The sequence below is a fragment of the Mercenaria mercenaria genome, chromosome 3 (assembly GCF_021730395.1).
Source record: "Mercenaria mercenaria strain notata chromosome 3, MADL_Memer_1, whole genome shotgun sequence".
Taxonomy (NCBI): domain Eukaryota; kingdom Metazoa; phylum Mollusca; class Bivalvia; order Venerida; family Veneridae; genus Mercenaria; species Mercenaria mercenaria.
In genome coordinates this window covers 31,639,515-31,651,780 of record NC_069363.1, presented here as the reverse complement: position 1 = coordinate 31,651,780, position 12,266 = coordinate 31,639,515, and the positions used below count along the sequence as shown (strand labels likewise).

At 36.9% G+C, this 12,266-nt stretch overlaps 1 protein-coding gene across 2 annotated transcripts in view; it reads left to right on the top strand.

The window, feature by feature from the left end:
- Positions 1–12,266, top strand: part of LOC123525166 (coiled-coil domain-containing protein 78-like) — a 37,843-nt gene that overhangs the window by 14,085 nt on the left and 11,492 nt on the right. For both annotated transcript variants that reach the window (XM_053538117.1, XM_053538116.1), the window contains 5 exons: positions 1,336–1,470; positions 2,362–2,493; positions 3,308–3,394; positions 6,788–6,967; positions 9,531–9,758. In XM_053538117.1, the coding sequence (XP_053394092.1) occupies positions 1,336–1,470; positions 2,362–2,493; positions 3,308–3,394; positions 6,788–6,967; positions 9,531–9,758 (762 nt within the window). The remainder of the gene's footprint in view (positions 1–1,335; positions 1,471–2,361; positions 2,494–3,307; positions 3,395–6,787; positions 6,968–9,530; positions 9,759–12,266) is intronic.

Here is a 12,266-nt window from a genome sequence, read left to right as displayed (position 1 = left end):
GAAAGAGTAACTTTCTTAAATAGAATTATGTCCGGGAATCGATATTGTATGAGAGTTCGAATGTAGTAATTTCGGCAGTGAGTATTTTACATGGAAGGAGTCACTTTTTCTATAGAATGATAACCGGGGTCGTTATTCTATGAGTTTCGAAGGGAGTCATCTTTAGGGAGTCAGTATTTTATTTGGAGGGGTCAGTTTTTCTATAGAATAATGACCGGGGGGTCGTTATTCTATAGAGTTTTCAAAGGGAGTCAGTTTTTTATAAGGGGAGTCAATATTTTACAGGAAAGGAGTCACATTTTCTATGGAATAATGACCGGGGGGTCGTTATTCTATGGGAGTCGAAATACTTCATTACACCGGCTCAAGGTCAAGGTCACAACTTAGGGTCAAAGGTTTGAGCCTTCCATTTTGTGTCCGCTCTATATCTCCTAAACCCCTTGAAGGAATTTTATAAAACTTGGGTCAAATGATCACCTCATCAAGACGATGTGCAGAACCCATGAGTCAGCCATGCGGGCTCAAGGTCAAGGTCACAACTCAAGGTCAAAGGTTTGAGCCTTCCATTTTGTGTCTGCTCTATATCTCTTAAACCCCTTGAAGGAATTTTATAAAACTTGGGTCAAATGATCACCCCATCAAGATGACGTGCAGAACTTACGAGTCAGCCATGTCGGCTCAAGGTCAAGGTCACAATGAAGGTCAAAGGTTTGAGCCTTCCATTTCGTGTCCGCTCTATATCTCCTAAACCCCTTGAAGGAATTTTATAAACTTGGGTCTAATGATTACCTCATCAGAACGATGTGCAGAAATTATGAGTCAACCATGCCAGCTCAAGGTCAAGGTCACAACTAAGGGTCAAAGGTTTGAGCCTTCCATTTGGTGTCCACTCTGTATCTCCTTAACCCCTTGAAGGATTTTCATCAAACTTGGGTCAAATGATCACCTCATCAAGAACTCATGAGTCAGCCATGTCAACTCAAGGTCAAGATCACAACTGAAGGTCAAAGGTTTCAGCTCTGTATCTCCTAAACCCCTTGAAGGATTATCATGAAACTTTGGTCAAATGATCACCTCATCAAGACGTTGTGCAGAATTCATGAGTCAGCCATGTCAGTTCAAGGTCAAGGTCACAGCTAAAATCAAAGGTTTACCCTTTCACTATCCATAGCAGTGGCGGGGGATTTAGCTGTCTTTCAGACTGCCTTGTTATATCAGTAAAATTCCTGTATGTTTGATTGTTAAATAATTTTTGTCTTGTTTTACTATATGTCTATATTATAAACTTAGAACTATTATGTCCAAAGCAGTGAGTATTGTGTATATATCTTATAGAATTTGCTGACACAGTACCAGGCTCGGATCATCGACCTCCAGCAGCAGGCAGGAGTTGGTCCCGCTCCCCTAGCTGCCAGGATGACAAACGCCGGCGACGTCAAGGAGACTATACGTAGTCTGGAAACAGAAAATGTAATACTGTACTTTAAACTGTTCTGTGATACTTGAATTCTATTACCGTGTTTTTCAGTAGCATTTCTTTCTAATTATATGAAAACTGTATGTTACATAGAACCTGTTGAACTTTGACTGAATCTTGTGTCATTTAATTTGATGGTAAAACAACAAAGTATAATTATTTTGCCTGTGAGATTTTGAAAAGGTATTTGTTACAGGTATTACAATTTTTTTAAAGAGATAATTTTGCCTTTTATGCTAATTTAGCTCCTCTGTAAACTTTGTAAAGATTTAAAAATGACTTAATTCAGCCGCCATTTGGAAATATTCTCACCTCAAATGATTGAAATTTACAATTGAAACTTTAAGGCCCATATAGTGGCTGTTAAAATCTCCCTGTACTTGGAAACTGTGTGGTTAGGTTTTCCGATCATGGAAAATATTCAATTTTACTATAACAGAATTTTGCTTTATTCGGGGTGTGAAGGTTGTTGCACATTTAATTACCTCCCATGAACAGTCTCACCAGTCTGAGTCTGTTATTATGTTGCTTGGTTGCATTCTATGCTTCCAAAGCATGGACATTAGAACCACAAATTTAGCTTTGATTGGCCTATTTTTATAGAAATATGCCTTATTTTTCAGTTTATAAAGAAATTTCAAAGAAATGGTGCCTTCTTATTTTTTTCCTTCACTACCCTCTGTTCTCAAATAAAGATTTGAAAAATAAGGCATATTTTTATAAAAATAGGCCACTCAAAGCTAAATTTGCGGTACTAGTGCCAGTGTTCCAAATGATCTTCTCACAAATCTTATTTAGTTAAATATTGGATGAGAAGGTTTCAAAGAGTGAATGTATACAGACATTAAAATTAGATAAGTTATTGTTTGGTTTTCTTGTTCTAGTTACGTCTGAAGGATGAAAACGAACGTTTACGAGTGCGTATGGAAAGTATGCAGAACAAGTTTGGTTCCTTGGCTCACACCAAGACAGATCTGTCAAATGAAATACTGCTCACAGAAGAGGAAAAACTTAAGGTTATATTATCATTTGAAATGCTATTTGCCTTGAGTAGTTAGTTAAGTTTTATTATTAAGCCTCATTATAAAGAAAATTTGCAGTTTATTTTGAGTCACTTCAAAGAAAAATAGTGCAGAATATCTTCTGTTAAAGCCACATATGAAACACAATTACCAGTCTTTAAGAGCAAGTATTTTATATATATGGCATTACACAAATTCTTTGGTAATAAACCTTCCAGAGCATCTACCACTACTGTAACAACTGTTGATAGATGAAGGAGAATTGCCAAGAATATGAATTTACTGATATGAATATATAGAGGATATTTGCTTGTTTTGAGTGAATATGGAATATATCTCACTGAGAAGTGAGATATATTCCATATTCACAAAAACAAACATTTTCTTTTTATTTTATGCTCAGTTACGTTGAGATGTGCATTTTGCAACAATTTTAATCTAAGCGCAGGAAACAGACGTGCGTAAACAGACATGACGTCAGACGTGTTGTGACGTTAGATAGACGCACATAACATAAAGTTCCATTTTATTTTATTTTTTGCTGCATCACGTTATGAAATTCTCCTTAATAATTTTAATCGAGAACTATACTATGAGGAACAAAGTGCTACTAAAGTTTCATCCTGTTTTAAACAAATAATTTAAAATTGATACACAATGTATGAGAGGGCAGAGCTATATCTCTCACAGTGTGAAAATATAGATTTCATATTTTCACAGTGTGAGTGATGAGATATAAAAGTATTTAACTGATAGAATACAGTATTTCATTAGTTAGCATAAAATAAAATTGTTTATACTCTTGTAGCTGTCACAATCGTTGGTTGAGATGAACATAGAAAACAACAAGATATTGGAGGAGGCTGAAGCTACCAAGTTTGAACTGACCAATAAGGTATTGTTGAATTTCTTAAAAAATGTCCTCTCTGTTATTTTATTTTTTTGGCAGTAGCAGTCAGTTCCTGTGCTGTGACTGTTTAGATATTAAAACATTTTTATGCCCCAGGCATCTGCTGATGTGGGAGGCATATAGTGATTGTCCTGTCCGTCCGTTCGTCCGTTCGTCCGTCCATACGAGGTTAACCAAATGCGACCGTTTCGTCTGGCATCAATACCCCTAACTAGAATGACTTGATACTAATGCAGATGTAACCTGTGACCGGTCCTCATCTTCAGACATCACCTGACCTCAGTTTAACCTTGACCTTGACCTTGTTTTGGACTTGGGTTGCTTTGTATCGACAAGGATGCTACCGGGGGCATCAAGCGTTTATTGAACGCAGCTCCTTGTTTGGTTGTTAGTTTTTTATACGCCCAAAGGGATGTATTATGTTATACCCCCGGTGTCCGTCCGTCTGTCCGTCCAGGCAACCGAAATGAAAGAGGACACCATTTAACAGTAAAGAGAACAAAAGAGAACAAGAGCTTCAATCCGTTAACAATAGGTTAAAGGGCCAGGGCCCCCTATTCAAATAAAAGAAAATAACAAAAGAAATGGCCCTCTCTTTCATTTCGGCCGGACATCCGTCTGTCCATCCGTTAGCAATATAGTGTCTGCACTGTAACTCTTGAACCCCTTTAAGGATTTCGAAGAAACTTGACACAAAAGTTTACCACATCAAGACGACGTGCAGAGCGCATGTTTCGAATGGTTTCAAGGTCAAGGTCACACTCTGGGGTCAAAGGTCATATGTTTGTTTCGTGTCCACTCTGTAACTCTTGAACTGCTTGAAAGATTTCAAAGAAACTTGCGGAAGCGAAGACATAGTTGTCCAAATGGCTGTTCGGTGTATGTGCGTCAGTGCGTGCGTGCGTCCGTCCGTCCGTATTTGTTTGTCCGGACCATAACTTTGACATGCATGGAGCAATCTTGTTTATATTTTGCATGAATGTTAATCTCAGTGAGACGGAGTGTCATGCGCAAACCCCATGTTCCTATCTCAAAGGTCAAGGTCACACTTAGAGGTCAAAGGTCAAATTCAATAATGACTTTGTCCGGAGCATTTCTTCTTCATGCATGGAGTGATTTTGATTTAACTTGGCACAATTGTTCACTATCATAAGACGGAGTGTCATGCACAAGAATCAGGTCCCTAGATGTAAGGTCAAGGTCACACTTAGAGGTCAAAAGATACAAGAATGACAACTTTGTCCGGAGCATTTCTTCTTCATGCATTTAGAGGGACTTTGATGTAACTTGGCACAAATGTTCACCACCATGACACGGAGTGTCCTGCGCAAAAACCAGGTCCTTAGGTCAAAGGTTAAGGTCACACTTAGAGGTCAAATGTCAGAAGTCAGATACAAGAATGACTTTGTCTGGAGCATTTCTTCTTCATGCATAGAGGGATTTTGATGTTACTTGGCACAATTATTCATCATCATTAGATGGAGTGTCATGCGCAAGAACCTAGAATTACTTCCCTTTGTTGTTACTATAAATAGCTTATATTGTAACTTTTTTATTACTGGTCGTAGGGAAAAATCAAGACCACTTTTCTGCAGTACAACATGCATGTTACATCCAATTTTGAGGTGTTTTTTGACCTATCTCTACTGGTAAGGATTTTTGTGTATTGACTTCAATTTTTTTTTTAGATTTACTTCCCTTTGTTGTTACTACAAATAACTTGTATTGTAACTTTTTGCAATCTTTTTTTTATTTGGCATAAATGTTTGCCTCAATGGGGCAGAGTGTCGTGTGCAACTCCCAGTCCTTTAGACAGCTGACGGGCTCGACATGTTGCCAGTGGGCATCTAGTTTTTGAATTACTTCCCTTTTATGTTACTATAAATAGCTTATTTTGTAACCTCTTTATTATTGGCCATAGAGAAAAACAGAAACCACTTTTCTGTGGTACAACATGGATGGTACCTCCAATTTTTAGTTGTATTTTGACATATCTGTACCTGGTAAGGATTTTTTTGTGGATTTTCAATTATTTTTAGCTCACTTGAGCACAAAGTGCTCAAGGTGAGTTTTGTGATCACCCTATGTCTGTCGTCCGTTGTTGGCGTCAGCGGCATCGGCATTGTCAACAATTTGACTATTAACACTGTAGAGGTCACACTTTTGGCCCAATCTTGATGAAACTTGGTCAGAATGTTACCCTCAACAAAATCTTGGACGAGTTCGGTATTGGGTCATTGGGGTCAAAAACTAGGTCACCAGGTCAAATCAAAGGAAAAGCTTGTTAACACTATAGAGCGCACAATTTGGGGCCAATCTTAAATAAACTTGGTCAGAATGTTACCCTCAATAAAGTCTTGGACAAGTTTGATTATGGATCATCAAGGGTCAAAAACTAGGTCACCAGGTCAAATCAAAGAAAAAGCTTGTTAACACTGTAGAAGCCACATTTATGATGTATCTTCATGAAACTTGGTCTGAATGTTAATCTTGATGATCTCAAGGTCCAATTTGAATATGGATCATGTAGGATCAAAAACTAGGTCAACAGGTCAAATCAAAGGAAAAGCTTGTTTACACTGTAGAGGCAACATTTATGACCATATCTTAATGAAACTTAGTCAGAATGTTAAGCTTGATGATCTATAGGTCAGGTTTAAATCTTGGTCAGGTGGGATCAAAAACTAGGTCAGTAGGTCAAATCAAAGGAAAAGCTTGTTAACACTCTAGAGGCCACATTTATGACTGTATCTTCATGCAACTTAGTCAGAATGTTAATCTTGATGATCTTTAGGTCAAGTTTGAATCTGGGCCATGTAGGGTCAAAGACTAGGTCACTGGGTCAAATCAAAGGAAAAGCTATTTAACACTTTAGAGGCCACATTTATGACCATATCTTAATGAAACTTGGTTGGAATGTTAATCTTGATGATCTTTAGGTCAATAGGTCAGGTGAGCGATACAGGGCCTTCATGGCACTCTTGTTTTGAATTTCTTCCCTTTGTTGTTCCTGTCCTATGGGCTTCAACAGTCAGGTTCTTTAAATTTGCTCCCATCCTCTGATATAACCCTTTGGGCGTATATTGCCCTGCTTGGCGGAGCTCTTTCATTTGTCAGTACTGAGAAAGTAGATTTAAAAAAGGCTAGTTATTCTCAGATACGGTACTGTCTGTAAGCAGGAAGCTTTGAGAAGTGTTTTAAGTAATTTAAGGGTGGGTATCCAGATTTAAAAATTATGCAGAAAAATCTCTGTAAGAAATGGGTGCAGTAGTCTTTTATTGCTGGTTGCTTAGTCCTTTTTCCAATTTTATTTAGCAGCAAACATCATTGTGCAAAATCTCCGGAACACACAATTGATATAAATTGTGTATATTGCAGATCATAATGCTAGAGAGTGAACTACTTGAAGCACAACAGGAGAGAGACAGAGCTGTACGTCAAGCCAGACATAGCAAGGAACGCCTTGCTGAAATGGAGAAAGACCGTAAGGATCTTGCTGATGAGTATGTTGTCCTGAAGACAAACTATCTCGCTCTTGTCAGGGAACATGAAAAAGAGGTTTGTGCCTTATAAGACATCTGTTTATCATATAACTGTTATCAAGTTATTTTCTGATTACCAAGGTTGGCAATTACATATCTCAGATAACATTTGACAGTCAGTTTAAAGAATACCAATTGAGAAAGTGTAACAGAAGATAGAAAACAATGAAAAAGCTTGACAAAAAGAAGAAAAGAAAGATTGAAGTGAGTGTGATTTTTAGCTCACTCGAGCATGAAGTGCTCAATGGTGAGCTTTTGTGATCGCCCTGTGTCCGTCATCCATCCATCGTCAACAATTTGACTGTTAACACTCTTCACAATTTTGGCCCAATCTTAATAAAACTTAGTCAGAATGTTTCCCAAAATAAAATCTTGGACAAGTTCGATATTGGGTTATCTGGGGTCAAAAACTAGGTCACCAGGTCAAATCAAAAGAAAAGCTTGTTAGCACTGTAGAGGCCACATTTATGATAATATCTCTATGAAACTTGGTCAGAATGTTAATCTCCATGATTTTTAGGTCAAGTTCAGATCTAAGTTAAGTAGGTTCAAAAACTAGGTCACCAGGTCAAATCAAAGGAAAAGCTTTTTAACACTTTAGAGGCCACATTTATGATTGCATCTTCCTGAAAATTGGTCAGAATGTTTGTTTTGACGATCTTCAGGTCAGGTTCAAAGGAAAAGCTAGTTTACGCTCCAGAGGCCACATTTATGATGGTATCTTAATAAAACTTCTTCAAAAAGTTAATTTTGATGATCTTTAAATATAGTTTAAATCTGGGTCAGATGAGGTCAAAAACAAGGTCACTAGGTCAAATCAGTAGAAAAGCTTGTTAACACTTTTAGAGGTTACATTTATGACAATATCTCTAGAAAACTTGGTCGGATGATCTTTAGGTCAAGTTCAAATCTGGGTCATGAAGGGTCAAAAACTAGGGCACTAGGTCAGATCAAAGGAAAAGCTAGTTAACACTCTAGAGGCCACTTTTATGACCGTAACTTATTGAAACTTGGTCAGAATAATAACCTTGATGATCTTTAGTTCAAGTTTAATTTGGGTCTTGTGGAATGTGACCTACTTACCTACTTTCTTGTTTTGTAAGATACAGCCTTGAAATTTGGATGACATGCACAGTTTAGCACTCTGATCTTAAAACTGACTTTCAGCGACAGTGAATGTGACCTACTGACCTGCTTTTAAAACTGAATTTCAGTGATCATGAATATGACCTACTGACCTGCTTTCTTGTTTTTTTTTTAAGATACAGCCTTGAAATTTGGATGCCATGTACAGTTTAGCACACTGATCTTAGAAGTGAGTTTCAGTGACATGAATGTGACCTACTGACCTACTTTCTTGTTAGCTCACCTGAGCACAAAGTGCTCAACGTGAGCTTTTGTGATTGCCCTATATCTGGCGTCCATCGCCGTTGTCAGTCTTCTGTGGTCGTCAACAATTTGACTGTTAACACTCTAGAGGTCACAATTTTAGCCCAATCTTAATGAAACTTGGTCAGAATGTTACCCTCAGTAAAATCTTGGACGAGTTTGATATGGGTCATCTAGAGTCAAAAACTAGGTCACCAGGTCAAATCAAAGGAAAAGCTTGTTAACACTCTAGAGGTCACAATTTTGGCCCAATCTTAATGGAACTTGGTCAGAATGTTACTGTTAATAAAATCTTGGACGAGTTTGATATTGGGTCATCTGGGGTCAAAAACTAGGTCACTAGGTCAAATCAAAGGAAAAGTTTGTTAACATTCTAGAGATCACAATTTTAGTCCAATTTTAATGAAACTTGGTCAGAATGTTACCCTTAATAAAATCTTGGACGAGTTTGATATTGGGTCATCCAGGATCAAAAACTAGGTCACCAGTTCAAATCAAAAGAAAAGCTTGTTAACACTGTAGAGGACACATTTATGACTTTATCTTCGTGCAACTTGGACAGAATGTTAACCTTGGTGATCTTTAGGTCAAGTTCAAATCTGGGTCATGTTGGGTCAAAAACTAGGTCACCAGGTCAGATCAAAGTAAAACTAGTTAACACTCTATAAGCCACACTTATGACCATATCTTAATGGAAGTTGGTCAAAATGTTAATCTTAATGATTTTTACGTCAGTTTTGAATCTTGGTCAGGTGGGGTCAAAAACTAGGTCACCGGGTCATATCAAAGGAAAAGCTTGTTAACACTCTAGAGGCCACATTTATGACTGTATCTTCATAAAACTTGGTAAGAATGTTAACCTTGATGATCTTTAGGTCAAGTTTAAATCTGGGTCAGGTGGGGTCAAACACTAGGTCACCGGGTCAAATCAGAGGAAAAGCTATTTAACACTTTAGAGGCCACATTTATGACCATATCTTAATGAAATTTGGTCAGAATGTTAATCTTGATGATCTTTAGGTCAATAGGTCAGGTGAGCGATACAGGGCCTTCATGGCCCTCTTGTTAAGAATATGGTCCAAGATTATAAAGCTGAGTTTTATCAATTTCAAGATTGTTTCTGGACTGGTCTGCTGCCCCGGTTTCATAATCTTTATCGTAATAGTTCTACATGTCTGTTTGGTATATAGACTGACAGGAATGAAGAGATGAGTGTCGAGTTGTTAAACCTTGTCAACACAAAGGCGGCATTGATGAAACAGTTGGCCATACTCAACAACGGTGATGGTTACAATACGGGTGAGGCAGACAGGGAGGTAGACAGGGTGAAGGCCATTGTTATACAGAAATCCTCGGGTAAAGTGAAGGCAGATCAAATCCTGGGTTCCCAGAGGGAAAGGGATTCTATTGAACAATCTGTAAGTATTACTCCATTTTCCATGTAACCATGGTTACAATGAAATAATGTTAGAATTATTTTGACATATAAGTTTGTGATCTCAGTCCTTGATTTCCAATCCTTGGTACAGTTTATTGTAGTATTACATAAATACCCTGATGCATACAGATGAAATAAACCTAATATTAATTTTGAAAAGCTGAATGATTGTATGATTGTACAGTTTGCTCAAAAGTAGATGAAAAGCTATTCATTAGTTTAGATAGAAAAAGTAAAGCATAATTTCCCCTGCCCCATCCTATGCTAGTCTGTTCAGGTTAGTCCATTCCATTCATTGACATTCTTGTACCATTTCATGTCGTAAACTGTAATAAATGTTTGTATTTTAAATACAGAACAAAACAAAAAAGAAGTCTCAGTGACTTTTACTGGATACTATCATGTTTCACAAGATCTAACAGACCATTTAAACCTTTTGTTCTGATGTATTTGTTAAGTTCCGTTTAGATACAAACAGATATAAACAAATGTATTTTGATACTTACATTTAAATGTACTGTTTAAGCAGTTATAGTAACTAATATTTTAGAAGGTTTTTTTTTTTCTTTTGCTGTTAACTATAGACTAATGTCACAGCATTTATGGAGGGATTTTAATCTAACCATTTCTGGATTGTTTACAGCTTGTGATAGATGATTTAGGGAAATCTAAGGTGTGACACTCAGTTATATGAGATGTGACACTAGTTTATATGCAGTGTGACACTAGGTTATGTATGTGACACAAGGTTTTATATGGTATGACACTATAAGAGGTGTGACACTCAGTTATACTGGTATGAGGATTGACACTAGATTATATGAAAGATTGTGAAAGTTCAACATGGGATTACTTTAGGAGTAACTAATTAAACCAAATAAAGTGCTGTAACATATTTATACAATATGACTGTGACTGTCTACAAGAATTAAATATAATGGCTAAGGAAAATAGAAATATATTTTTAGACGAAAATACTGAAAAATATAAATTCCTATGGAAACTTTCATTTAATTGGAAGAATTAAGGAATAGTGGTGTTCATTAATTGAAGAATTAAAAAAAGGAAATATGCTGCCTGCTATACATGCTCAAAATAGTATTGCCAAACTTTATGAACTTCAGGTAAGGCTTTCTAACAGCTTTTATAAATGTTAAAAAATTAGGAAGGGACAGGAAGGTTAAATTTTTCAAGAAGAAAATGCAGTTATTTGTATATTTTTGGTTTTAGTTTAGTAGCTCAACTTTACCAAGTATAAGGAAAACTGTGTTTTGACTATAATTACTAAATACCTTTTGATACAGACTTAAACTATTGTCCAATATCTCCAGTGATAGCTCTGGCTTCCTCAGATGTGCCCAATATCACTATCCAGCATCAAAATAGTCGAGCGCGCTGTCTCCTGTGACAGCTCTTGTTGATTTATCCTAAATAAAAAGTAATATAGGGTCACCAGTAAGAGATGAAAAATTATGACATGATGGGTACTGCAGTAACTAAATTGTTCGCTTCCAGTTACATGACCAAAACTATTGGGTAGATAGGTTTGCTTATCTTTCTTTTTTATGCCCCTGCCATAGAGACCGTACCATAGCTCTTCGCATACTTTGATTTTTCAAACTAAAGTGATTTTTACAAGTGCACCAGTTACGATAAAAATGTAAACAACGGACTCTGTCTATATGAAACTTTGAAATGAATGAATGACAGTCGATCTTAGTCATAATACTGATTGACAGTGAATGCTAATGACTCCATGTGTTGCAGAAAGGTATTTAGTTTGTAACTGTAATTTCTCATCAATTGAAATCCTCTCAAAACTGGTAAAATAATTACTTATATTTGGACAAAACTCACCGTCTTTGCCGTTCGACAGCTGCAAAAAGGGCACATATAAAAGATTCAGTGTAAGTAATATTTCACTGGTACTACCAGTTAGTAAGTTCGTACTCTGAACAACACGTCAGAGAAATTTGGGCAGATTTGACCGATTATGACGTTGGCAGCTTTAGATTATATTTTTTCTTTACACAAAAATTGCCGTAAGGTAACAAAGCGAGTACGCCGATAATCCGGAGTTCACCGATTATTGTTCCAGTTCACGCAATGTAATCCAGCAATAAAACTGCATAGCTATTAGCTACTGCTGTTATAGGGAAGTGGTAGAGTGTCTGCCTTAGGAGTGAGAGGTCCTGGGTTCGAGTCCCAGTTAGAGCTTAACTACTTAGATTCTGCTAAAGCATAGTTTTGCTGTTAATAGACTGTTCCAGATGTTCTAAATTTTTAGCACACAGTATCATGGATCATTATTTAGCAATCCAGATCGAAGTTGAATGTTAAATCAAATGCACCCAATTAGAAAATATTGACTAGACTGACTGGACCAGTCCTCGCCCAGAAAAGGCATTAAAATTGCAATATTTTTATTGTAATATTATATATAAACTTCTTTGCCTCGTTAGTTCTACCCAGGCATTGCCCCATTAAG